Source organism: Podarcis cretensis (genome assembly GCF_951804945.1).
Source record: "Podarcis cretensis genome assembly, chromosome: 10".
In the NCBI taxonomy this organism is placed as follows: domain Eukaryota; kingdom Metazoa; phylum Chordata; class Lepidosauria; order Squamata; family Lacertidae; genus Podarcis; species Podarcis cretensis.
Window position 1 is genome coordinate 32,316,332 of NC_137179.1, and position 27,443 is coordinate 32,343,774.

Consider the following 27,443-nt stretch of genomic DNA (forward strand, 5'->3'; position numbering starts at 1 on the left):
CTGCTTTGCGGGAGCTAAGGAAGCTCCTTATTTTCTGATTTCTGCCTACAGTAGGGCCCCAGGTCTTGTTCACACACACACGTGCATATTGACATGTGTTTGGGGATGCCAGACTTCCCTATATTGCTGGATCCAGTAGGTGTCCGATTTTAATCAGGCCTCCTGAACTCCTGGATCCAGCAAGGGTTGAAATAGAAGGCAGGCCAGCTTCCTCATGAGGAAATTGCCTGGGCTGTTAAGAGAACAAAGGAAAGGTGATGAGCCATTAAGAAAGCGATGGAGAGGAGGCTCTGTGCCAGAGGCCAAATGGGTGGGGGCGCTTCCTCCAGCTCTCAGTGAGTTAGAAGGACAAAAGCCAGAGTTGGGAGTTGGCTGTGTTGTGACCTAGAGGAAAAAAAAGGTTGCAGGAAAAGGCAGGGAGAAAGCCATTGCTGATGTCTGCTAGAAACCAAGGTTATAGCTATGGGAGAAACAATAACCTCTGGGGGTGTTAATGTAGTGAACCCCTCCATTGTAGGCTCTGGTTATACAGTGGTACCTTGGTTCCCAAATGGCTTGGCTCCTGAACAAATCGGCTCCCGAATGTCGCAAACCCGGAAGTAAGTGTTCCGGTTTGTGAATGTTTTTTAGAAGCTGAATGACCATTTCGGCTGTCAGCATTATTTCTGGGGCCAATCAGAAGCTGCACCTTGGTTTGCGATCGGTTTGGAAGTCAAACGTACTTCCAGAACGGATTGAGTTCGGGAACCAAGGTACCACTGTATATATGTGTAAATAAACCATCTATCGTAAAGACACCACAATCTCCGCTGTGCCTCATTTCCAAAAGGAAACATTAACCCTGGGCATAGCATCTGAAACCACTGGGATCTCACTCTGCTTGGAGACTGGAGTGGTGTGCAATAATATGTTTCTCCTGAGTCCCCCTCTGTCAACTGTCATTGTATTTAACAATGTGAAGAGTCTAAAACTGCCTTAAAATAATAGTTGTGATTCTTCACACATGTCTGATTTATTTTCAATATGCCAGTTTCTTACCATGCCACTGTAAAGATTAATGTGCTGGTTAAATGAATACAACAGAGATTACTTGAATTTTCTTCCTTTTCTCTCTCTCTATGGCAGACCACTTATTTACTGATAGATAAGTGACTTTTTTAAAGCTTCAAATTATCTCCCTGCAGTAGTGCTGTATGTGTTGTATTTTAACTGTAAATTTGACACAGATGTAATCATATTCCATTCGTAGCTCATTTTATTCCATGGGCTGTTGTTGAGAGAGCCATTGTGATACGAGATGGGGTTTGGGGATGCCAGACAGGGCCAAAGTGTTATGTGTGGGAGATACATGAACAGCCTGAGGACTTTTTTTGTGTTTGCTGAAAAGCAGCTGTGTAAGACTGCCAGCTTGAAAAAAGCAACAGCATTCCTCTTCTCCCACCTACTGTTTATCCTTTCAAAGTCATGATTTTAGGGGATGCCTGGAAGCACATGTAATATAGTATATCTACCTTCTTTGTTCATTCTCCTTAGCACAACGTGAAAGCCATGGCAGACTGGCTATCATACTACAAAAATGAGGAAGGTGAAGAAGAAGAGGAACAAAATGAAGATGTTGAAACAATTGGTAAGAATTGGTTCCCAACCTTTTTTGGCCATGCCCCACCTAAGCATCTATAAAATCCTGATTCCCGCCCCTGTGAAATATAATTCTTATTATTTAAAAAGTGAATTCCTATTCCTGTGGAAGAAGCATAAAAGGCCATTCACTGTTAATAACTCATTCTCGAATTGCCCTCCTTAAAAATCAAATTGCCCCCCTGTGGGCGTGTATTGGGAACCACGGGTCTATAGGCTTATGTGGGCTAATTATTTATTATAGATGAGTTAAAGTTATTTTAGCCTGCAGCTAATCTAGCACATCAATACTGAAAATATCTGGGAACCAGTACAGCTGAGCCAGTAGTTTAACTGGCATTTGTATATGTGAAACACTTTGTGGCATACCGTACTTATAACATTTTGCTACTCTTGATTACCGGTGCAGGATGCTAAGAAACCTGGGCTGCTTTTGCTTTTTTAAGAAGGCAAGTGCTTAGCCTTTGTGGGTACAGAGGTAGGTGAAAGCATGAGAGCACTGTCTGCAAAAGGCTGGTGTCACTTTATGTGCACTTAGAGTGGGCTGCTTTATGCAGTTTCTTGGTAAGACAAACACACTGACCACTGCAATACAAGTGAAAGGCATGATGAGGCATGGTGCAGGCAGCCTATTGAGAAAAAGCGGTCGTCTCTTAGCCCATCATGGCTGTACAAATGCATACCCTTTCTTCTACTAAGACCAAGTTTAATTGTGCATAGTCTAAAGAATGTGTGAATTGTAATAAGGCAACATAGTGAAGTACAAGAATTGAGTAAAATGAGAATGATTTGCATACAGGGTTTGACATTTTTTTCTCCGTAGGAGAATATAAATATTCAGGTCGGGATACCTTGGTTTTCTTAGTGGATGCCTCAAAAGCCATGTTTGATTCCTATGATGATGGTGATTTGACTCCTTTTGATATGACAATCCAGGTAAGATGACCCTTCAGAAATTTAATATTACATATTGTATGTTTTGAAAGTTCCTTAAATGTGTTGTTTGTAGTATAACCTGATAGAACTAGCTGCCAGTTCTGTTTTATGTTTTGGCAGTTGCCATATTATTCCATTTTCCTTAGGATAATGAAAGGCATTTTATGCAGAGGGATCAAAGTAATGCTGAGTTCTACTTTTCTGTTAAATTCTTTTCAGTTTATAGAAATTTAGATGAAAGTTGTCTTCTTAAAATTAAAAACCAAATCTGGGAGCAGAGCAACATTCTCTGGAAATGGTTGTCTTCTGTCTTCATCTATGGGAGAGTTAAAACACTTGAAAAGCAGGCAGTTGCATTGTCCCTGTGCTGTGCTACAATAAAAAATACATTCTTTAGTCTAAGCATAGTTCCTGAATTCTGTGTGTTGTGGTACTGGGGCACTTTCCTGAGTGCTATTTGGCACAATTTTACGCAGTTTTGAAAACCCCTCTCCATTCCTGAGTTTGCAAAAGGAACACTTCTAGAAGCTGCTGATTCTCTCCTTTCCTACTGCCTTTGCAAGCTTATTATACATTCTAAATGTTAGTTGCTGCTGTGTTCACCAAAACCCCCAACAATTCTGGTGGTAGTGGCAAAAGGGGGAAAATAAATAAAGTAGAACAGTTCTAGGGTGAGCAGATAGGATTCAAACTCTGCCCAGCCTAGTGCCCTGATGGAGAATGTAAACCCCCCACTCCCCATGAATCAGAATGATTATTTCAACAGTGCAGAGGGAATTATATCCCACCTTTTAGCCAATCTGCAGTGATCAGCTGAGGTGTGGACTATGAGTGTGAAAGTGTGGATGGCTACACCCACTACTGGTAAGCAGCTCTCTGGAGGGTTGTCTGTGGGTGAATGCAGCCCTCAGGCCCAAACAGTTTAGCCAGCCCTGCTTAAAAAATGGATGGACCTTGGTTCTGCAAAAGTCAAAGTGTGAGACCCCCAAAAATGAAAAGAAGTGAAATCTTCCATGTATTGCTTCAGGAGTGAGGCCCACCTGTGTCCAGTTGCCTTGCTTCCATATAAGCGTGTGTAGGATTGCAGTCCAGCACAATTCTGAGAATACCAACAAGATAGAATGAAGCGGAAGGCCATTGCTCAGTGGTGGAACACATGCTTTGCATCTAAAAGGGCCACAGCTAAATTTATGGCACCTCCCGGAAGTGCTGGGAAAGACTGCTATGAAACTTTGGAGAGTCACTACCAGTCAGTGTAGACAGCACTGTGCTAGATGGACCAATTCAGTGTTGAACATCTAGATTCTCTCATCTATAAATGTCCTGTGGAGTTAGGGGGGAAATGTCTTAAAGCACTGTGGCAGTCTTGGAAGTATTTCTAGATGATTTAGCACCATTTTTGATGTATAAATGCTGTTTTCTTCAGTGGTCCTTTTCCTCTCTTTTTCCATCTCACTTGAACTTTTTTTTACCAGTGCATTAAGAATGTGTACACAAACAAGATCATCAGCCATGACCGGGACCTTCTTGGTGTTGTGTTTTATGGTACTGAGCAACATAAGAATTCTGTGGATTTTAAACACATTTATGTTCTTCAGGATTTAGACAATCCAGGTAAATATATAATAATATGAGGTGTAACTATGAAGGAAGAATACAGGAATGAGGCATGGTACTTTGAGTAGCAGAGGTGGCCCACAGTTTTATTCTGCACAGTGCTTAGGGTTGATGCTTTTAAAATACTTAAATTCTGCCAGTGTTGATGCTTTGTAAATACTTGATTACAGTCACAACTGGAGGAGGAGCTCCTCCCTATGGCTGTCTGCTTCCCCCCTCTCATTCACTTATTTGTTTAAGATACAGTTTTCTAAACTAGTATCAACTCAAGTGGCTTTTGCAATTGGTGACAATCTAAGGTACTGTCCATTTCAGAGTTCAGTCTGTAGTGAAGTCATTGTGCTGTAGCAGCTAGCTCCATATTTAGTATGCCCCCACCAACCCATTTGTGGAATCTTTGACGTGTGTCACATGGCTTGACATGTAGCTTCAGACACTTGCAAGCTACAGTCCAAAATCCATTTCAGTAAGCTAATGTTAGAAGTCATAAAGAAACTAGCGTTAGGCTAATAGGCTAAGTGTAATGCAGCCATTAGTCAAACCAGAACAGTTCTGCAGTAACTCCTCCTTGCAAAGTGGAAATCCACATGCAATGGGACTTCTGGTTTCACTTCTACCTCCAGCCCACTGTGCACCCCCAAAACCTGCTAGAGAGAGTTCCCCAATCATTTGTAGCAGATATCCATTCACATTTGCTCAATTTCACCCATTGATTTTTGTGTTTGTTATGGCATTAGGTTCTGCAGGGAGCTGCATAGGAAATCTCATATCCTAGAAACTACAGCTTAGTCCACTTTCAAAAAATGTATATCGTTTTAATGATTACAAAGTTTAACTCCAGATTTAATTAAAACCATCACCAACATTGGTAACCAAATGTGATTCAGTCATCCACTTAGGTATTTTGTTCTTTCTTCCAAAATACTCAATTTTTTGTGTGTGGATAAGTTCTATCACCAAATGTTGAAGTTAGATACTTCATTCATCTCTGATGCTCCTCAGGCTTCACTTAGCCAAACTTGCAATTTCAGCCCTGTTCCAGTTTTGAGCCAAGTTTCATTAGCAACTAAGAAAAGGCAGTAGTCCTTGTTGCACACAGAACTGCTCTACAGAACATTTGATCTCTTCTCATAAGTTGAACGAGAAACATCGTAGACAAACTACTGAAAGATTTGCAAATTCTGGCATATCATGGCTTAAAAGAGGAGTGCTCTTTGTGTTTTGTAGGACAACACTGAACTGTCATCATTCATTTTCTGTTCTTTTTTTTTTAGGGGCAAAACGAGTGTTAGAGCTGGCCAAGTACATTGGAGAGCAAGGGAGAGCGCTCTTCCGCAAATCCTTTGGCCATAGTGCTGACTACTCACTAGGTGAGGCATTCTGGGTTTGCTCAAATCTCTTCAGTGATGTCCGCCTCAAGATGAGCCACAAAAGGATCATGCTGTTCACCAATGAAGATAACCCTCATGGTCAAGACAGCGTGAATGCCAAATTTGCTAGGACCAAAGCCGCTGACCTCCGAGAGACAGGTCAGTACTTCAAACTGAAATGGTGCCGCCTCTTAGCGGACTAAACAGTGTTTGCAAAACTGGTTCCCAATACTATTTGTTACAAGTAATCTTAGGGCACAATCATTTATTACATTTTTCTCTCACTTTTCTTTCAAGAAATTGATGGAGGCATGTGTGGTTCTACCCCATCCTCCTGTATTCTTACAACTCTGTGAGTTAGGTTAATCTGACTCTAAGAGATAGTAACCAGGCCAAGTTCACCCACTTGAAAGCTTTATGGCATGAGTGGGTATTTGAACTTGCTTCTGCACTCAACTTCTCTTAAGCTGTTTAGGATAGTGCAGAACGTGATTGGTGGCTGAATTTGAAAGCAGGCTAATGGAGAACGTTGGTGTGCATTAACCCTTGCTACTATGAACTCTATACTCTTTGCTTTATGCCACGGGCGCCAAGTATGCGGAGCTGTGAGGACCAAGGGCCCCCCAAATCCCAAATCAGAGGGACGCTCCTCCCCATATTTCTTTGGTGGTCGACATCATGTTCACACACCACAGAGTACAATGATGTCATGTGCATGGCACCTGATGTCATGGCAGCCAGGGCCCTCTCAATCAAGCATGCTTCTTGTTCCTTCCCTGACCCCTGTGCTTTGTTCTGGGGCTGTTTAAGCTCTTTTGCAAAATGAAAACCTTTAAAATTCTGGGAAATTGGTAATCTATATTGATCCAATTCTGTTTTGACTCCAGGTATCTACCTTGACTTAATGCACTTGAAGAAGCCTGGGGGGTTTGATATCTCCTTGTTCTACAGGGATATAATTAATACAGCAGAAGATGAGGACTTGGGAGTCCAGTTTGATGAATCTGGAAAGCTAGAAGACCTCATGAAGAAAGTACGAGCAAAAGAGACCAGGAAGCGAGCTTTAGCCAGGTGTGTATTGAGAAAAAAATTAAATTCTCCTCCTTTTGTGGGGTAGTGGTGGAGAGAGATTTTGGAGAAAATACTTCCTCTCAATAAATGCCAGCCACTTAACAGTTATGTTAAAGTACATAATGCTAAGTTGTGGAAAGTTTCCTTTGTGTTCTTTTGGGATGAGAATCTTTTCATATGCTTTTATCTCTTTAAAGACAATACAGGATCTAGAAAGTTTCAATCTGTATTTGTTGATTCTTGGCAGGCTGAATTTGTATCTGGGGAAAGATGTGGCTCTTTCTGTTGGCATTTTCAGCTTAGTGCAGAAAGCTTACAAGCAGCCACCAGTGAGACTTTACAGAGAAACCAATGAGCCAGTGAAAACCAAAACTCGAACCTTTAACCGACAGACGGGTAGTTTGCTTCTGCCAAGTGACACCAAGAGGGCTCAGGTAAGGTACTTTGATAATTATTTACTCAGTCTCCTCTCCCCCATTTTCCATTGGCAGAATTTGCAAACCCATTTTAAAAAATGGAAGAAACAATCCAGACACATCATAGCACCTGTTTTGATTAGCAAGCCCTAAAAACCTGACCCTGTGTTCCATTGTAACACATAAGGTCTCTTTAATATTGATATACCAAAGATTATATATGTACTGATTTTTCTTCCCTTTCCCCAACAGACTTCTGGGTTGGGCTACGAGTAGAGGAATAATTTTATAAATAATTATTTGCAAATAATTGGGCCCTGTTGTGTCAAACACTGGCAATTGCTTTAAGCATTTTCTCTAATTTTCCATTTTCTTCAAGCATAACTTTCTGTCTTTTGGCAGGTAGTTCTCACTAATTTTTTTTTAATGGAAGTAGCATGCAAATAAATGACCTCCACAAGGAATAAAGCTAACCCGGAAGCTGTACGCCGGCTCCCTCGGCCAGTAAAGCGAGATGAGCGCCGCAGCCCCAGTCGGCCACGACTGGACCTAATGGTCAGGGGTCCCTTTACCTTTACCTTTATATGTTGCAGATCAGGTGGCTAATGTTGCAAAAATGTTTTTGGCAAACATTTAACAAAAGTGTGTTCATACGAATGGTTTTGCTGCATGACATGACCAGTTTCGTTTATATTGCGTTTCTAGTTCCAAGGACCTCAGAGGTCCTGTGCATCATGGACAATCTCTGGCTCTCCTCTTGAGCTTGGAACTGTGCAGAAGAACCAGGGATTGTCCCCAGACGGATGCTTTTTAAAAGTGATCTAAGCCTGAGAATCAATTGGGACAATGTGGGGAGAATGTTGGGGAAGGGTCAAAATTCTGGCTGACTACCAAAGGCAGCCTAAATTTGTGGACCCCTGGAATAGCTATTCCCACCCTGAGGTGCAAAGAGAGGGAACCCACTGCAAGTGGGAGCTTTTGAAATAGGAGTGACTAACCTGTGGTCCTCCAGATGTTGTTTGAGTCCATCTCCCATCAGCCACAGCCAACATGGCCAGGAGTTAGAGATGATGGGGGTTGTAGTAGTTCAGCAACACCTGGAGATCAAGAGGTTAGCCATCCCTGATTTACAATATGTGGATAAAAACAGGAGTAGCTGTCTGATAAAATTACTCTTAACGAGTGAGACAAGAATGATTTCACCCAGAGGCTTGCCATAGATCTTTTCGCTGACTTTTTACAGTGTAACTTCAGATTTGCTAGACTCTATAGGCATGATTATGTTTCCACTAACACTAGACCTATATTTTACATCACTTGGGCCTGAGGCTTGTTATTTTTCTAGCTACTTTTCTTCCCCCTGCTCCCTTTTTGTAGATCTATGGGAACCGTCAGATTGTGTTGGAGAAAGAGGAGACGGAAGAAGCAAAAAGGTTTGAGCCACAAGGCTTGTATCTGATTGGCTTCAAGCCCCTGGTAATGTTGAAACAACACCATCACATCAGGCCTGCCCAGTTCATCTATCCTGAAGAGTCTTTGATTAGTGGTAAGCATATTGTGGGATAGTCTGCTTTGTAACTTGACAGTGAAATTTCATTGTGCAGAGCAGGATTTCAAACATGAAAATAGGGGATGATGATATGAGGTCGACTTTTTGGACCCATACCAGTCAGGGCCCAGAGCAGGATTAGGCTCAGTGCATTGATTAGCATATTGATAAGGTTGCATTCCTTATCAATTCCAAACATTATATATATATGTTAAAATCACTCAGGATGAAACCTTGTGGCTGCACAGGTTAAATCCCATGGTGTAGGACAACAGTCATCTAACAGCAAGTAGCTTGGTCAACTCCCAACATCCACCCTGGAGGGTGGATAAGAAATCAAATACATTATATTGATTTGATTTGTTGCCCTTCACCACAAGGTCCCAGGGTGGGTTACAGCGATTTAAAAGTACAATATTAAAATGATTTCAAAACAAAAACCATTACAATAATAGGGTGGGGAAAGAGGTGTGTCTTCAGCATGCAATGGAAACTACATAATGAAGGCGCCAGGTACGCCTCTGTTGAGGAAATTCCAAAACTTAAAGAGGTTGCCATGGAGATTGCCCTCTCTCTGGCTTCTGCCCGCCCCCCCCCCCGACTAAACCTTTGAGCTGCTGATTATTGCTACCCTCTAGAAAAGAAGCACGTTTACAAAAAAACAGAAACTATACTTTTCTGTCCCAAAACCATGGTAACCAGCCACACACAGAGAGATATAGTTGCATATAGTCCTCTGCAGAAGCTTGATGTAGTTATTTCAGATGTGTTTTGAGCCACCAGAGTTGTTTCATTAAAGTAACAAGCATGGATTTTTGCTTTTAGGAAGCACCACATTATTTAATGCCCTGCTGACAAAGTGTCTGGAGAAAGGGGTGATGGCCGTATGTAAGTACATACCCCGTCGGAACACTCCTCCTCGGTTTATAGCCCTGGTTCCTCAGGAAGAAGAGTTGGATGAGCAGAATGTGCAGGTGGCCCCCTCAGGTAACTGTAGTTGCTGGCATTTCTGTCCTACAGATGGTTAGTGTAGTGTTGTCCTACCACTGTCAGAAGTTATTTCTGCCATCTACCATATTTTTCGCTCTATAACATGCACCTGACCATAACACACACATCGTTTTTAGAGGAGGAAAACAAGGGAAAAAACATTCTGAATGAAACAGTGGATGTATCATTTTTGTGCTTCATGCTGTGGCCACAGACATGTGATCTGATGGTGAATTTGGGGTGACCCAATGCAAAAATCCTGAGAATCCCTGTGGATCCATGTTTTGTAACCACGTTTTTGCACCATTGCAGCCCCAGGCAACAGTGGGTGCGTGATTTTTGGGGGGCAGGCTGTAGCCATGGACATGCTATGTGCTCTGATGGTGAATTTGGGCTGACCCAATGCAAAGATCCGAGGATCCATTTGGATCCATGTTTTGTAACCACGTTTTTGCACCATTGCAGCCCCAGGCAACAGTGGGTGCGTGATTTTGGGGGGGGCAGGCTATAGCCATGGACATGCTATGTGCTCTGATGGTGAATTTGGGCTGACCCAATGCAAAGATCCCGAGGATCCATGTGGATCCATGCTTTTTAACCACATTTTAAGTGGGGAGGGAAGGAAAAACACAGAAGGGACAAGGAGCAGGAGAGGGGTGTGCAGAGAAGCAGCTGGCTAAGAATGCAGGAGAGGGGTATAGGGAGGAAAGGAAGGCAAAAGTTTTCCCTCACCTACCCACCCAAGCCAGCCAGCTCGCGCTCTCTCTCTCTCTCTCTCTCTCTTTCTCTCTCTCTCTCTCTCCCTCCTGCATGTTTTCAGCTTTCCCCTCTGCTTGCCTGGAGGGGAGGGGCTTTCCCTGCTCTTTGTTCCGTTTGAGCAAACACAGCAAGGAAACAGAGGTGGGTGGGCAGTAAGACCCTGAGGCAGAATGCCGGAAAACAGCCGCTTCCTCTTTCAGGTTTCCCTTCTAGGAGACACGCGGTTTGATTTTTGCCTGCTTTTTTTTGCCTCCCCTTGCACTATTTGGCTCCAGGGACCACACATTCGCTCAATAACACGCACAGACATTTCTCCTTCCTTTTTAGGAGAAAAATCTGCATGTTATAGAAGGAAAAATACGGTAATTTAAGGAGCGGAGGTTTATACTTTTATGAGCAGCATGGAGTGGCTATAGATTTATCCCCCATCTTGTATAATATTAGCATTACTTTTTATGCACTGGTGCCTTATATAGTTTCCAGTATATGGTTTGGATTACTTTGGCTGCTTCTGACGAACTCATTAAGGGTATCTCATCTCCTACAGATAGGTAATCAATAACACACAAGATAATTTTGGGGTTCATTTCAATATCCCACTATTTAATTGCATCAGGTTAGTTCCTCCAGACTTAACAAGACTGGACCCAGAGATGCCTTAGTGAGAATATTTCTGCTTTTGTAAGGTAGTCCAAATACTACCAGTTTCTACGCTCAGTGCACAGAGTCCTGCCTGCCACCTAATACCACCCTATTCTGGAAATTACTCTTAACTCTCAAGAACAGATTTTTGGGCCAGGCAAAGATCCTCGTCAGCCTCCAGTCTTTCCTTTCCCCAAACTCCTTCAAAGTCTCCATGTTTTGTGTGTGGGATCTTGGCTCTGCCTGTTTCACCTTGCAAACTTCCATGAGCTATATCTTAGAAGCTGTTTTAGAGCAAAACCAGAATGCACACCAGAAATGTTTATCAATAACGGTAAAAAAAAAATCCTTAATTGCTTGTGGGGTGAAATACATTTTACTCTTTGGTTAAGTAGTATATCATAATATTTTTCCTGGCTTATTGCTCTCACTATGGGTATTTAAAGATGTCTTATTCTGAGTTGTTTCTAATAAATTAAGACATGCTGTAGCTTTTTCTGGTCTGCCTCTGTTAATATCTTTTGCACATTATGTCCCTATTCTGACAAATTATTCTGTTGTCTTCAAAACATTCCCATTCACTGACACTCAAAACAACTAGTTCACAATTGGTAGTTTTAGTTAGTAATCAAGCATTCACATGTTGATTTCAATCTAAGTGGCAACCCTAATGATAATGTGACTTCAGATCTGTAGATCATTTGTCAGAGATCTGAGCATTTGGGAACATTTTTGAGTATCTCATTTATATATTTGTTCCCTCTATTTAGGGTTTCATCTAATTTTCCTACCTTATGCGGACGACAAACGGAAAGTTGACTTTACAGAGAAGCTCCAAGCTAATCAAGAACAAGTAAGCAAAATGATGGAAATAGTCCAGAAGCTTCGGTTCAAGTACAGGTGAGTAGAGATGGGAGGAAGGCAGGATCAGTGCCCATGTGCCCAGCAAACAGTTCTTGGACAACCCAGTGGCACTGTCGCTCACTGATACTTTAACCCGGGATTTCAACAGGAGTGATAGCTTTGAGAATCCCGTTTTACAGCAGCACTATATGAACCTGGAGGCCTTGGCCCTGGACTTACTGGAACCTGAAAAAGCTGAAGATCTGACTGGTAAGACTAATTTAGTGAGTGTAGTTTGACATTTTTTCCCTGTTGCAGTCCTTGGAATTTCCCACAAGCAATGAACTGTTTAATCCAATGGTATGTTTGCACATCATACAAAAATTTGTAGGTTTTAGGCTAAAGTGAACTGCAGCTGAAGCAAATGTGGGTAACCTGTGGCTCACATGAGACTCTGGGGAGCCCTGTTCATTTTGTCACTACTGCCTGACAGATTAACCATCAACTGTATTGTGAGGGAAAGAGAGGTGTTCCCGCCCTGCAGGTGTGTGGCATCTTTGGTCCTCCAGAAATGGCTGAGCCACAACTTCCATCATCCAACTTCCATTGCCCATGCTCTCTGGAGCTGATGGAAGTTGCACATCAGCAACACCTGGAGGCCAAAGGTTCCCCCCACCTTCTGTGCTGCTGAACAACACATGGATATAGCAATTTTGACTGCATTGGGATTGCTGTGAAGGGGAGGATAACCAGCTCTCGCCAACACTCCCCCTGCAGCCAAGATACTACCTCATGCTGCTGTTAGCCCAAAGCAGTATTGGGACTGGATGCATTTCGGATCATTGGGATGGGCTGGGAGAGAGGTTGAAACCTCTGCTCTCCAATAATCCCGATGCAGCCAAGTTTGCTGTCAAGCTCTGAGGGAATCTGGAGTGCTGGGGAGGTTGAAATGCATGGGCATGTGAGAGAGAGGAGTGGGTGGGGAGAGATGTCAACGTGTGTCAGCTGTAGTAGTAGTAAGGTAAAGGTAAAGGTACCCCTGCCCGTACGGGCCAGTCTTGACAGACTCTGGGGTTGTGCACCCATCTCACTTAAGAGGCCAGGGGCCAGCACTGTCCAGAGACACTTCCGGGTCACGTGGCCAGCGTGACATCGCTGCTCTGGCGAGCCAGAGCCGCACACGGAAACACCGTTTACCTTCCCGCTGGTAAGCGGTCCCTATTTATCTACTTGCACCCGGAGGTGCTTTCGAACTGCTAGGTTGGCAGGCGCTGGGACCGAGCAGCGGGAGCGCACCCCGCCGCAGGGATTCGAACCGCCGACCTTTCGATCGGCAAGTCCTAGGTGCTGAGGCTTTAACCCACAGCGCCACCTGCGTCCCGTAGTAGTAGTAGTAGTAGTAATAATTAATAATAGTGAGTGTATAAATGTGAGAGGGGGGTGGACATTAGCTCTGGCACCACCCACTGCCTCAATTCACCCTTGGGGGTAAAGACTACATAAGAACAGCAATGTGCCTTTCATGTCATAAACTGATAGCCAAAATTCAGTTTTGAATCTTATTTTTGACCACATGAAATAATCAGGATTGCATAAAAAAGGGCCTTAGACCTCCTGTTTTCTTGAGGTTTTAGAAACAATGGAGCTCCGTTGGTAGAGCATGAGACTCTTCATCTCAGTGCCATGGGTTTGAGCCCCACACTGAGCGAAAGATTTCTGCATTGCAGGGAGTTGGACTAGATGATCCTTGTGGGACCCTTACAACTCTATTCTGTGAACTATGGTTCCTTTTTTTATCAGTCTAAGCACCATTTTTGCTAACGGACCTGATTATTAGTTCATGAAGACTGAAGCAAAAAATTAAGGAGCTCTTCAGTCTTTCCAGTATATTCTAGCTTTTTGCTTCCCCATTTCCTTGTGGCTCCCTTTTGTCTTAGATACGCTGTTTTCCAAATTAAAAAAATGGTTTTATAATTTATATTTATTTCAGTTGTGCTTTTGAACTATCTACCTTAAAGCTCAGTGTTTTGTATGCTTCCTCTGTAGAACCATTATTTCCGTATATTTGAATATTTTTGCTGTTTTGAGGTGTGGTATGCAGACGTTTTCTCCCTATTCTCCAGTGCCCAAGGTTGAGGTGATGGATTGCAGACTGGGTAATCTTGCAGAAGAGTTCAAACAACTAGTTTACCCACCAGGCTATGATCCGGATGGGAAAACCACAAAGCGTAAACAAGGTAAGATTGCAACAGAACCCAAAGAGAGAGGTAGTTACATCCTCCAAGTTCATTTTCTGCTCTATCACACCAGATTGTGGTTGGATTATCATGGGCTAGGTAGGAGTCTATCTTGACACTGCGTCAGTGTACTTTTGCAGGATATTTTGTAATGGCTGTATAAGAGATATTTTATTTATAACAAGGTATTGGAGACACACAGTTAATCCAAAAATCTCTTTCCAGCAGGGGATGGTACCATACCACTAGAAAAGAAAGCAAAGATTGAAATCTCTGAAGACGACCTGAGGAATCATGTTCAAAAAGGCACTTTGGGTAAACTGACTGTGCCAGTTTTAAAGGAAGTGTGCAGGAATTACAAGCTGACAGCAGGAACAAAGAAGCAAGAACTCTTAGATGCTGTGACTGAATACTTCAGTAGGTACTGAGAGTTCTATGCTCAGTCTCCTCCCTAAGATTTTGACAAGGAAAAGGGGTGCAGCATCTTTATAGCCATAGATCAAAGGGAGCAGGGATTTGTTTTTTCTTGAGAGGTTAAGACTTTGCAATAATGAGGATTTATTAATGGGAAAATGCTTCATTCTCCCCATCTGTTTCTAGACTTAATGAAAACGTGTCGTAATAAATGAGCTTGTTATGTATATCTGTCCCTGCTTTTCTTCTTGTTTCTTTTGCTGTTTCATAAACATATAGTGAGCACAGAGTTGCTTGCATTCATGCAGAACTTGATGCTGCAGATTCAGTGAAGTGTCCACAGCACAAATTATATGGGATTAGTTTCAGTTGTTGTGGCCCAAGGAGGCTGACATGATGCTTAGAAAGGTCTGACCGACTGTTCATGTCCCTCAGCCCTTGCCTTTATGGCAATTATTATCATTATTATGATCATCATCATTATACTTTCCACTGTGGACTCACCTACCAGTAGCACATGGCTCTCAGCCAAGAAGGGAATGCAGCCCTGGAGCTGAAAAAGGTTCCCCATCCCCGGTCTCTTTGAAGCTGCTGGGGATTGTTTTCACGAAGAAGAATTTATCCAGGTCACTACCACCTGATGAATTATTTCTTCCCTCTTGCAGAAGATGCAAACACTGATAGCTTATATTCATAAAAACTTGGTCCCATATAAAACATAGTGACTAAGGCTTTAGTCATCCTGTTATATTTGGGGCATCCAGCAAATATTTTAAACCACACAAAAGACTGAGATCACACAACATACAAACATAATTGTGTTTTTAATATATATAAAAAGTTAAAGCCATTGCCTTTGACAATATTATTCCATCTGCCCTTTATTTCTAACAGTGTTCTATCAAGTTGTATTAGGACTAGTATTTGAAAGATGTACACCATCAATGGGTGAACATCACTGACCAGAACAAGGTCATATGTTTTGTATTTACAAATCTTCAGCCTAATCTTCTGCAAATGAAGTTTGTTTATTGCCGAAAAGGATAGCCTAACTAAAATTCCACTGGGGAGAGTTGCATCAGAATGAAGAATTTAAAACAAAAGACTGGATATCCTCTTGTTAAACATCTAAATAGCAAGTGTAATGGAGGCAGGCAGAAGGGAGATCTGGTAGAAAACAAAAACAGTAGTAAACATTGTACAAGTGACAAGACTCATCTTTCACAGAGTTATTTTAGTAAGTGAGTGGTCTGATAAGATTTAGACCAATAGTCTCTCGATAGCTTGTTGGACTGATTGAATCTGTGGCTTTAGCTGTGAGCCTTCTTTGATAGTAATTGAACAGGCAATGACAGGCCGAGAAACACCACATGCCCGCCCCAGGGCCTGCTTGGAGCGCACAAAGACGTAGGGCACATTCTTGTCCTCACAAAGCAGTGGGAGGTGAAGGATGATCTCAAGGGGCTCCGCATCTGCAGCCATCACAATGAATTCAGCAATGCCTCTGTTCAAAGTTTTAGTAGCTGTGGAAAAGAAATTGGTACAATGAAAACTCCATTTCCTCACTCTGCCAGGACTCACTCAGTAAAATCAAACAAGCAGCTAGTTGCAACATTAAGAGTGCAAATCCAATGTAAAAGGTTTTATGTACCTATCTATTGGATAATTGCTTGGCTTCTACAAAAAATTAAGTTTCCGTTACTTGTCAAAGACAAGCTAGGGATTCAAAGAACTTTTGGGTGGATCCTAAAACTTACCTTTGCCCACTGGAATTTTTGGCCATGAACAAAACAATCTCCCCAACTAAGAATGCTTATTTGTGATAACCTTCCTGCTACTGCCCCAAATTTGCAGAACTGGAATAGTGAGTAAGAAAAGTCAGGGTGTCTGGACTGATAGTAGCAAGCTAATCTAATCCCCAAGACCGGGATGACAACCACAGAATAGGCAGAGGTGTTTGGGGGCATATTTAGGCAAAGTACGAACTACTTTTTCCACAAGAGACAATGCAAACCTAATACTCTACAAGAATGGGCAATTAATGGTACAAGCTCAACCCAATCTCACCTTCATTGGCTCCTTTGCGTAGCTGTTTGTAATTACAGGACTGCTGTACAAGATCAAGCAGTGTCTTGGTGAGCTGAGCATCAGCTAGTGGATAAGCTTTAGGATTCACTTCTGCCTCAGTCTATAGAAGGAAACAAAGAATCAAGGTAAAGGTAACAATTTCTCTTCTTCCAGGCATTTGCTGTCACAGCTACCTCTTTCTGTGTAACCTAAGGTAGTTCTGTAAGTCTGTGAGATCCTACAATGGCTAGGTCACATCTGGTTCAAAAGAGCCTTTCCACTGTTCAGGTATTCCGTTTTTCCAGCTTCTCTCAAGCCAATGAGGAAAAAAGGCAAAATACATACTTGCCACAGAACCCAGGCAGAGTCTAAGTAGTTATTCAGCCATGAAACTAACTGAAAATCCTTGGGTTAGCCACATGCAATCTGCCTAACCCAGAGGTTTTCAACCTTTTCGAGTCCCTTACCCAACTACATCTTGCTGCAGCATCCCTGTGGGGCTCAGGAGCCCAATTATGTCACCCCTTGCCTGCAGAGCTGGCAGCCTCTCACTCTTTTTTGAACAGCCTCCCTTGGCAGTGTTCCCTCAGCCTCCTCTCCTTAGGAGTCCTCTGGGCAGCTGCTGCATTTGGTCTTTGAGCTGCACCCTCACCCCAAAGAGAGGTGCCTCCCAGAGGCACCATTTGCCTGCGGAGCTTGTAGCCAGCTGTGCGGGCCTTTGGGAGGCAGAGACACAAGAGGGCCAGGGACCCGTGTTGTCCACGGCACCCCTGATCATAATTCAAAGCACCCCAGGGTGCCACAGCACACTGGTTGAAAACCACTGGCCTAACCTCACACGGGATTCCTAGGGGGGGGTTGATCCTTACGTGCATGATCATGAGATGGTTGGTGGTGGGGAGGGGCGAAATAAAAAGAGCGGAAGTCAACCGGAGAAGCGAGGCAGTAGGAGCACGTGGGTGCCAAGATGAAGCCCCGGCCTCCCTAACGTGCCTACAAAGGCGCTTCTAAGCGGCACGAGTGACGGCGAAGTTGCTCCAATAAATCAGAGCTGCTTAAAAAAGCGCACTAACTTGAACATTAAAAGAAGCAGCCGCCTTGTGAGTGACGCCGAGGCTTCATTGCTTCGCACGTGGCAGCCCCCCCCCCACAGTAAAGGGGCAGGCCATGCCGGGGAAGCCTCTTCCTCGTTCCCCACGCGTGACATTTCCACGGGCCGCCCCCCCAGCCAGCTCGGCGTCCTCAGCGACCCCCAGCGCAGACGGAAAGCGGGGTCCCCGCCTGCTCCGCCCGCCTCGCCCCGAGTACACCCACCATGTCTGCGAAGCAGAAGAACCACTCGAAGCGCCTGGCTCTGGATCGATCCTCTCGGCCCGAAAGCTTCACGGAGGAAGAGCCTCGCAACGCTCTCGAACGCAAGGCAGACGCGCGCGCTCTTGGAAGTGACGTCGAAGGGGGAAAGGACAGGAAACACCGCGCAGGCCGTCCTTTAGGGAGAGAAAATGAACCCCCGCAACCTCGCCATTGCGACCTCTAGCGTTGGCGGACTGCGAAAGAGACTCTCAGGAACAGGACCGGACCTCAGAGGAAATGCGGCAATCTTATGCGCATTTACCAGGGAGTAAATCCCATGGAGCCTAGCGGGATCGCCTCCTCCATAAAGGTGTTTAATGAAATTGATCCGGTGGTTATTTTGAGCCCGCCAGCCAAGAGTACAACTATGTAGTGCCTGGTCCACCCACAATATGCTGCATCCACAATGTGCTTTGATTCAAATTTAGGTTTTACCTGTTCCCGACTCCTGTGCAGTTGGCAGCGGCGAGACAGAAATTAAAACAGGTGTAACCCTCAAAATTACATCAGCTTGCCAGTAATAGTTTAACCTGAATTTACAGACCACAAGGCCGGTGGAAGCTGCCTTATGCTAAATTAGATAATCGGTCCACTTAAGTCCAGGATTGCTTACACCGAGTGGCGTCGAGTTTCCAGGTTTCCAGAAGGATAATTCGACATGGAGGTGCCCGAGATTGAACCAGGGACTCCCTGCCTGCAAAGCAGGTACTTAACCACTCAGCTACAGTCCTTTCGGGGAAATCTAGAGGAATAGTCTAGAATCCTGCCCGAATGCGCGCATGTGGATGCAATCCTTAAGGTCCAATTCACTTGACAGTGCAATTCTACGCAATTCTACGCAGTTCGTATGAAGAAAGATCAGCTGAGTCCAATGGGGTTTCCACTCCTTGTGGTCATTAGGGAATAAAGCACAATGTGCTCCTTGGGATTTCTGAGAAGGCATGTTTAGGATCGCGCCTTTGTTTCGGGTGCATTTTATCGGCGCGCAGGATTTACACGCCACGTTCTTCGAAGCATAAGAAATTCTAAGCAGTTTTCAACACAGAGAATTGTACTAAAAAAACCGAAGAATCCCCCCCAACCCCCAAACTTTTAAGAAAATGATCAACCTGTGCTGCAAATAATCATTCCATTCCGCACGATGACTCCGTCGGTGGGCTCTAAGTCGGCGAAGCCACCAGAAAGCAGCCTCGGAAGCGCTACAGATTCCGCAGCAGGCGCTGCTCCTTCGGACGGCGCTGCGCGGCAGGCATTGCGCCTGCGCAAACATTTGCCGCCAAATCTCTCGCTCTCGCCTTATCCGAGAGAGGGAGAGCGAGCGAGGAAAGGAGGGAGGCGGCGATGGCGGAGCTCCTCGTCTGCGAGCGGTTCCACCCGCGGCACGACCCCCGCTGGCTCCTGGAGCTGCCGCCTTCGCCGCTTTGCTTGGCGTGCGCCATTGAGACGCTCCAGGATGGCGGGGCCTCGGTGGGTGCGCCCGTCTCTGAGGCACCCAGCCAGCAGCACCCATTCTCCCTTGCCTTACCTTCCCGGTGGTCTGTGTGCCCCGTATTTTGGGGCTCTGACCTCTCCGCAATGCAAGGCCTCTTGTTTACTCTTGACATTTGTTACAGTAATGATGGTGCTATGTACATACAACAGGCTTTACAAAGAGGCTTACAATGAAGTAAGAAAGAGGGGTGTAGCAGGTAGTGGAGCTGGATGAGTGGATTGTGGGGGACCCAAGAAGGGATCTATAACTGGGTGATGGGGGTAAAAGGCACAGGGAGTTTTATATACTGTGTTCCATTCTAGGAGGAAATTAAGAGTGAATTTGAAAACTTCCAGTACAGGTTGGCACAAGGCTTTAAGCTTTGCTTATTTTTCTCAGTAAATAACTGATACAGTTTTGCTTTTCTAATATTTAGCTAGTACGCAAGAAACATGTGCTTTCCTGCCTTCGGGATGTTCTGATTCGGTATGCAACCCTGGTCATGCCATTGCTTGCACAAGACGAAAGAGTGTGTGCTCATTTCATAGCAATTTTGTTTGGTAAGAGAAAAGCATACTAACTTGGTTAATGTAACAGGTATAGAAGTATTACTCATGGCTTTTCTGGAATAGAAGATTGGAAGCAAGTATTTTATTCCACTATGGTGTACCATAGAGGCTAAGATTATGAGCTGATGGAAAGGCCAAACTAGAATGTTAAATGTGTGATTGTGTTTAACATGTCTATTCTATTCTTTTCCTCTGCCCCTGGTAAGTAACAACTGTTGGTCTAACTTTTAATCTCAATGAATTATTTTCCAAATGCATTCCAATCACAGGGATTTGTGGAGGGATGTTGAAGTTTAGAGGGACACATTTTCTCCCTGTGAATTTCATCTACTTACATAATAAGAAAGAAAAATTATAGCCATTTTTGGATTTCCCATTAGAGTCAACGGGTGAAACAGAGGTTTGGATTTAACAGATCAGATTTGCACCTTAATAATGAAGCAAATTGGAACAATACATGTGCTAGTAAATATTGTGGTTGCTGTACACCCCTGGTTATACTCATTCATGAGAATGGCTTTGGGAGTAATCCCTGAGGAAAAATCCATCCTCACTGCCTTGCGGGATGTCTTTGGGCGAAGAAAAGTCTATGCAGTAAACACTACACAAATCTGGAGTGGAGTCCCTAAGATAATTGGATGGCGCCTTGTATGCCTCTTGGCAGTTCCTTCAGCCAAGCTGGTGCCAAATATATTCATTTCCTTACCTTTGCTCCACATCAGTGAGGCTGGAAGCCATAGGCACAGCCACTTCTCCTTTCTTCTTCTTCTTCAGCAGCAGCAGTTGATCTGTTGGGTGGTTGGATCTGCTGCCCCTGTGGATCTTGCCGGCTGAAGCAGAACTGTTTCATATTGCCTCATTAAAAGACTGACCCTGGGTGCAATTCTAACCCCCAGATATACCATGTCCTAAACTCTCCCAGCTGATTTATCTTGTTTCCTGCTACTCAAGAGCTGTGACTCTCCTGACCAGAAGCCTAGGTTCATGACACCTAGAATAGGGTTACCAAAAGGGGGAAATGTGATAATGCTGGAAGAACGTCTCTTTCTCCTTTGCCTCTATGATCTTCACAAAAAGTTCCAAGCCCTGCAGCACAATCCTGTGTATGATTACTTAGAAGGAAGTTCAATTTTGTTACAGATGGGAGCCCCAGTATAGATTACAAAAAAATAATTGCGATTAATCTGTGGGTTGATTTTAACAGAGATATTGCAAACTGTGGAAGATGGCAGTGTACTGGATTTACTAATTGAAGGTGAGAAGCAAATGGTGAATTGCTGTTGGGTATGGGAAGCAATGGGCGTTGGTGGCGCTGTGGGTTAAACCACAGAGCCTAGGACTTGCCGATCAGAAGGTCTGTGGTTCGAATCCCCGCAACAGGGTGAGCCCCCATTGCTTGCTCCCTCCTCCTGCCAACCTAGCAGTTCGAAAGCACGTCAAAGTGCAAGTAGATAAATAGGGACCGCTCCGGTGGGAAGGTAAACGGTGTTTCCGTGTGCTGCTCTGGTTCGCCAGAAGCGGCTTAGTCATGCTGGCCACATGACCCAGAAGCTGTACGCCAGCTCCCTCGGCCAATAAAGTGAGATGAGCACCGCAACCCCAGAGTCGGTCACAACTGGACCTAAGGGAAGTGACTGGACCTTTACCTTTAAGGGAAGCAATTACTGTACTATTTTTAGGTCAAAATTGCATTAGCATTTTTATCAGTGTAAAAAGCTCCAATCCAAATGAAATGAGAAATTTCATAAAGGTTGCAATCCTAAACTCACTTTCTTCAGAGTAAATTTTATCAAACAGTGTTTGTTAATCTGAGTAAACACACTTAAGGTTGCACTGTGTAGAGAGTAACTCAGCTTTTAAGATTTTCATACATTCTTAATGAGAAAATACATATGGAAATTAAATATTTCTGTAGTAGTAGCTATGGTTAATGCAGAGTTTACACATCAGGACCCCTTCCAACTCTGCAATTCTATGATACAGATTTCAGTAGAAAACGACTCAGTACAGATATTGTCATGACCCTTGAACCCACAAGCCCAATCCATTCTTGAACTGGGTTGGAGTTCAAATTGTTATATCAAGTGAATTGGCATCAAATAAGTAACTGGAGCATACTCTTAAGTGGCTTTCTTCTCTCAAGCCATATTTTCAAATACTTTCCTAGTTTTTAAGGAGCTGTGTAGTTTAGCAAGGAACCTAAGGAGGTTGACTCTATATGTCTCAGCTACTGGAATTCAAAGAACACACCCAATTCTTGAATCAAAATTACATTAATACTATTTATTCAAACTAGGAAAATGATTTACCAGCTTCATATGAACCATCTGCTGCACTCTTCTTAACAAAGTCAAGGTTTTCCATGAGCTTATTTTTTGGTAGAACAGGTGGAATAGGATCACTGTGCAGTGCTTATGAGCCAAGAAAATACGTCTCAGCTGGTGGGTGTTGAGGAACTGAAACACTTATGATATGACTACCTGACAAATTAATTTATGTTTCCTGAGTTGTATTTCTCTCTCTGTCCTGCTCCGATATGTGGAGGAGAGAGCCTAGAGTATATTTATGAGAAAACAATTTTGCCCTCACCTAAGCCTGAAGAATCATTGTCTTGAGAGATTTGCTGACATCAAGACCTATTGCTCTGGTTGTGGGTAGGGATTTGCTATTTCTTGATTTCTCTTCATTATAAATATGACACATCGCTGTTGACTTCCTTTCTGTTATCATGTATAACCTTATGATGTAGTGCTTGAGTTAAAGGGAAAGAGCAAGATGCCCTTTTCTCTGATAAGGAGGCCACATTTTCTACCCCACTCCTTCCAGGCAAATGCTCTGTAGGGAAGAGCTGCACTGGAAAGGCTGGTGAGGCAGGTGGGGTTCAATATTTTATTGTGTAATAATGCCAGCTGTAGGGCTCATCCACACTTCCATTTGCCCCTCTGGAAAACTCGCGGTTTAGCGCCGAATCGGAACCAATGACAATCGGGTTTTCCGTGGATTGCAATTTGTTCCAATTTAGTGGTAAAGAATGGGTTTCTCAGGGGAAAGCAGAAGGACGGAGAGAAAACTGCTGGGACCCGTGCCTTCTAGGCATGGGATAAGTGGAAGTGTGTGAGAGACAGAAGTCACAGCAAAACCTATTAAAAGCAAGTGAGAAATAATAATAATAATTAATAATATTTTTTTTATTTATACCCCGTCCTTCCTGGTTCAGAAAACTGGGCTCAGGGTGGCTAACAACAAATTTAAAACAATTGATGCAACAAAAAACAGCATAAAATACAGTATAAAATGTGAATAACAATAAATTCAGAATTCAAAAATCAATTTAGGGGGAAAATGTGTTGTGCCTAACCTTCCCCTCCTTGTGTTCAGTTTTGGTACTGCTGGTAGTAGGACTGAAGATGGAGCGGTACCTGCACTATCTATTGGATGAATGTCAGAAAGAGGTTGGTACAGATTATTTCCTTGCTGCTTCAAATGTACAGACTCCCACTCTTACTTATACACATTCAGTATGGCTCTCGCTCTCAGGCTTCTTGCCTGCTTCCAGTTCAGCTCACATGCAAAACTCTGACCTTTGTCTTTCTCACTACTAGCCAGGCAAGGGAAGGAGCCCACCCAATTGCCCTCTGGCACAGAACAGCTTCCTTTGTTATACTAATGACTAGACTTAGGTGACAACCTGTGGGATTCAGGTGGTGCTGTGGTCTCAACCACTGAACCTCTTGGGCTCACTGATTGCAAGGTCAGCAGTTTGAATCCGCAAGACGGGGTGAGCTCCCGTTGCTGTGTCCCAGCTCCTGCAAACCTAGCAGTTCAAAAGCATACCAGCGTGAGTAGATAAATAGGTACCACTGTGGCAGGAAGGTAAACAGTGTTTCCGTGTGCTCTGGCTTCTGTTATGGTGTTCCGTTGTGCCAGAAGCGTTTTAGTCATGCTGCCCACATGAAAAGCTGTCTGCAGACAAATGCTGGCTCCCTAGGCCTGAAAGCGGAGATGAACGCTGCACCCCATAGTCGAATTCAACTGGACTTAACTGCCTAGGGGTCCTAGGTGGTAACTTAGGTGACAACTACAATCCTTGCTTGGCTAATTCAACAATGGAATCCTTCATTGGATTTTAACCCTTCCTGAATGCAGGACCTCAGGAATTACAAGGGACAAACATCACACTTATTAACCCTCACTCCAACACACAACAGTATTACTCTCCTGCAATAAATTGTAAATTCTTTTATCCTAAGCTTTCATCTCTTGTTTGTTGCTAATTCAGATGTCTTTGGTTGCTAATTGGTGCTTCCTGTACACAAATGTTTCCCCAACATAAGCGCTTGAAGATAAGTGATAACAAACTTGTATCAGTTCACTATGTGGGTGGTGGTGTGAGGGCACTTCCTTCTGAATAGCAAGTTCAAAGAATGCTAGGGTAAGCAGAACTATATGGACCCTGCCATGCAAGTTGCAGTGCGACTGTATCTGTGAGGTAAAGCGCATTTTCAAAAAGATAGTCTGCTGAATTGTCTGGTGTTTTTTTTAAAATGTAAGGACATTTTCTCACTGCTTTAATTTTTCACTTGTTTGCCACCACTATAGTTATGCAAGGTAGCAGCTACAAGAAGCAGCTTGCCCGTGTTTATTCTTCTTGGAAAACTGGCAGACTCCATCCCAATTTTTGCTGATGTATGGGTGGTTGAACACAGTAAGTATTACAAGTACAGTGGTACCTCGGGTTACAGAGGCTTCAGGTTACAGACTCCGCTAACCCAGAAATAGTACCTCGGGTTAAGAACTTTGCTTCAGGATGAGAACAGAAATCACGCGGCGGCAGCGGGAGGCCCCGTTAGCTAAAGTGGTACCTCAGGTTAAGAACAGTTTCAGGTTAAGAATGAAACCTCCAGAACGAATTAAGTTCTTAACCCAAGGTACCACTGTAAATGCAATGTTGGAACTAAGAACTCCTGTGAAGGTGAGAGATTATGTCTTTTTAAATGCTCCTAAATTTTTTTGTGATGGCAAACAAGGAGACTAAAATGTAATCTTGGCAAAGCTCATGAAAGCCATTCACAAGACTACCTGTTCTTTTTTGGAGAGGTGGAGGTCAGCCTTGTAAATTTAACTAAGTGGAAATGAGTGTTTAGTCTCTAAGGGGCATATCTTTAAGGGGCATAAAGCATTTTGTGCTTTAATAGGAAGCCTTTCCATATAGCTAATAGTGACTCATTCAACAAATTCCAAAAATACTTTCAATTTCCCTATATGAGGAAAACCCACAAGCTTATGTCAAGATCCACAAATATGGTGTATTGAAACTGGACATGAGCAGTCTTTGTGAGACTGGATTAGTAGATCAGCCTGCTTCAAGTTTGAATAAGTATCCAAATGAACAAATCCAGACGTTTTGGTGAAGGAGAATGTTTTTTCATGCCTATATGTGCAAACACTGGGTGAACTAGAGAAGGAGAGGCACACAAGTGGGACATGATAAGCAGGAGCAACACCAAGCTGCTGGGACACAACAACTGGAAACATGGCAAAACTCTAAACTGAGAGTGGTTAGCTAGGTTGACTTACAGGTCTGTGTATGCAGAGGCAATAAAAAGATCCAGGAATTTAGACTAAGGGCAGCATGTGAGATAGTAAAAATGGAAAGAATGGAAGCAGCACAACTGTGGGGTGACCTTACATCAAGGATGACTTGGAGATTAGGGTTTTGGTCATCTGCTATTTGGAAATAGCTGAGTTTCACAAGTCAGTAGGGTCCCCATTTGTGTATGGAGGAAAGATTCAATAAGGTGCAAGGTTAAATTGTGAAAAAACCCAGAGGTTAAACATACATACATACATATACATAAACACATACATTGTGTTTATTTTGATATCTCATATTAGCTATGTTATCAGTTATCAAGAACCAAATTGTAGTTTGTGTGTTTTTTAAGCAAAGGGATTTGTACCTTGATGTGCAGATGTAGTACGTAGGCTCAGTTAAAAATTTTAAAAAATCAGTTTGCTCAGCATACAGAAGTTACGAGCTTTCTGGGGATAAGGGTGCTCATGAGGAATAATTGCATGAAACTCAGGATGAGGGTGACTGTCTCCTCTGTCTCCTTTAAACGATGCCCCTGTTGGCCAGCCCACAATTGACAAAGTTAACAGTGTTTTCTCTCTTTACAATTGCCTTTTCTGTTCTCTCTGCATGTAACATGATGGAGCATCTGGCTGCAGGTTTGATGTACCCAAATGAGAGCATAAAGGCTGCTGTATGTTATCTTTATGGCAAGCTGTACTCTGTCCCCAGTGCTGCAGAGAGGCTGTTTGTTCATTTCACAGAGAGGCTGTGTGGCCTCTTTCTGACTACTCTAAAGAATTCACAGACCAAGGAGCTGCAAGTTAACTGTATGGGTAAGGTGCTCAATGAGTGGAATAGGAGGGGAAGAGCTTGGGATGTTTTCACAAATACTATTAGTAACGCCTTTCATTCTGGAATTCTTTGGAATAGAAAGCAGAAGAAAGCAATTTTAAAATTCAGTCTCTTTTATCATTCACATAAGGATTTAATTTGCCTTTCAGATTCTGAACCCATGTGCAGGCATGTTGCTAGTTTTTTTCAAAACCAAAAACACCCCGCCCCCCCAAAAAAAACCCTCAAGGCAAGGCACCTAACACAAATTTGGATATGCTGTGCTATACTCTTATGGTCAAATTTTAAGCAACAAAAGTTGAATTGGTTGATTTTTATATGTATATATGCAAATTTAGATCTATGGCATATTAAGTTGGTGAATGGCTGGGTTCTTGCTGGCCCTGCACATTGTAGAATGCCCAGCTGCCCTGTTAGCAAAATAAAAAAGTTGTTTTTTTAAAGTGAGGAAGGGACAGGAGATTTGGAAATTGAAAGCGTAACTCCTTAATAGCTAACCATCTGTTCCAGGCAATATCAGGAGTCAGTTTGACTTTTCAGAGCCAGAAAAAAAATGTTGAGGGACAATGGCTTTTTGCTTTTCTGATGGAAAATCAAAAATAAATAATATGATGTAGATATCTGTACAGATAATACAATATTGCTTATAGAGTGGTCAAAATATTTTTTGGTAGTAGAGTAGATCGGAATCATAAAGACGTTTCAGAACCCAATGAAGTGATGTTTAAATATCTCTTGTTTTGTTAGTTTCTCATTTTCTTTCCCCTTGCTCTATTGCAGGTTTGCTAAAGCAGCTGCTGAAATATGATAAGTTTGTTTCAGTTATTATGAGTAATTCAGGAAAAGGAGCAGATTCTCCAAGCCCAGAGTTGTTTGAGCGAGAAAGTCCATTACCTTTAATGATCAAGAAGGTAATTGCCAAAAAGTTTTAACCCATCCTCCTAACATCTTCTGCCAGATTTGTTATTATTCCGAGTTGACGCATTAATGGTAAATGCTGAACTTGCTTAATGGCAAGTTTTTGTTACATATTCCCTAAATATAGGTATTAGTGAATACCTTGTGTTGTAGAAG

At 43.2% G+C, this 27,443-nt stretch overlaps 4 protein-coding genes across 13 annotated transcripts in view; 3 read left to right on the forward strand and 1 right to left on the reverse strand.

The window, feature by feature from the left end:
• XRCC6 (X-ray repair cross complementing 6) overlaps window positions 1-14,709 on the forward strand; it is a 30,669-nt gene extending 15,960 nt beyond the window's left edge. For 2 of the 5 annotated variants that reach the window (XM_079993932.1, XM_079993931.1), the window contains exons 2-13: window positions 1,534-1,627; window positions 2,462-2,574; window positions 4,050-4,188; window positions 5,466-5,720; window positions 6,449-6,632; window positions 6,880-7,066; window positions 8,426-8,594; window positions 9,423-9,584; window positions 11,759-11,888; window positions 12,001-12,101; window positions 13,955-14,068; window positions 14,294-14,709. In XM_079993932.1, coding sequence (XP_079850058.1) covers window positions 1,549-1,627; window positions 2,462-2,574; window positions 4,050-4,188; window positions 5,466-5,720; window positions 6,449-6,632; window positions 6,880-7,066; window positions 8,426-8,594; window positions 9,423-9,584; window positions 11,759-11,888; window positions 12,001-12,101; window positions 13,955-14,068; window positions 14,294-14,496 — 1,836 coding nt within the window. In that variant the 5' untranslated portion in view covers window positions 1,534-1,548 and the 3' untranslated portion in view covers window positions 14,497-14,709. Of the gene's footprint in view, window positions 1-1,125; window positions 1,142-1,530; window positions 1,628-2,461; window positions 2,575-4,049; window positions 4,189-5,465; window positions 5,721-6,448; window positions 6,633-6,879; window positions 7,067-8,425; window positions 8,595-9,422; window positions 9,585-11,758; window positions 11,889-12,000; window positions 12,102-13,954; window positions 14,069-14,293 lie in introns of those variants that run through there. The other 3 variants (XM_079993930.1, XM_079993933.1, XM_079993934.1) reach the window with 3 other exon arrangements.
• Window positions 14,710-15,287: 578 nt separating this feature from the next.
• SNU13 (small nuclear ribonucleoprotein 13) lies at window positions 15,288-18,023 on the reverse strand. Its single transcript, XM_079993967.1, has 3 exons — window positions 17,864-18,023; window positions 16,550-16,670; window positions 15,288-16,005 (listed from the first exon to the last, which is right to left on the reverse strand). The coding sequence occupies exons 1-3, from the start codon at window positions 17,864-17,866 to the stop codon at window positions 15,743-15,745; spliced, it is 387 nt and encodes a 128-aa protein (XP_079850093.1). The 5' UTR covers window positions 17,867-18,023; the 3' UTR covers window positions 15,288-15,742.
• Window positions 18,024-19,161: 1,138 nt separating this feature from the next.
• Window positions 19,162-24,798, forward strand: LOC307225795 (meiosis inhibitor protein 1-like). Of its 2 annotated transcripts, XM_079993960.1 has the most exons (5): window positions 19,162-19,369; window positions 19,810-19,933; window positions 21,147-21,197; window positions 23,321-23,394; window positions 24,542-24,798. In XM_079993960.1, the coding sequence occupies exons 1-5, from the start codon at window positions 19,244-19,246 to the stop codon at window positions 24,719-24,721; spliced, it is 555 nt and encodes a 184-aa protein (XP_079850086.1). In that variant the 5' UTR covers window positions 19,162-19,243; the 3' UTR covers window positions 24,722-24,798. The 2 variants fall into 2 exon arrangements, with proteins under 2 accessions (XP_079850086.1, XP_079850087.1); XM_079993961.1 differs by lacking the exon at window positions 21,147-21,197.
• Window positions 24,799-24,844: 46 nt separating this feature from the next.
• LOC307225774 (meiosis inhibitor protein 1-like) overlaps window positions 24,845-27,443 on the forward strand; it is a 30,862-nt gene continuing 28,263 nt past the window's right edge. For 4 of the 5 annotated variants that reach the window (XM_079993919.1, XM_079993920.1, XM_079993921.1 and 1 more), the window contains exons 1-2: window positions 24,845-26,350; window positions 27,150-27,280. In XM_079993919.1, coding sequence (XP_079850045.1) covers window positions 26,065-26,350; window positions 27,150-27,280 — 417 coding nt within the window. In that variant the 5' untranslated portion in view covers window positions 24,845-26,064. The remainder of the gene's footprint in view (window positions 26,351-27,149; window positions 27,281-27,443) is intronic. The other variant, XM_079993923.1, reaches the window with a different exon arrangement.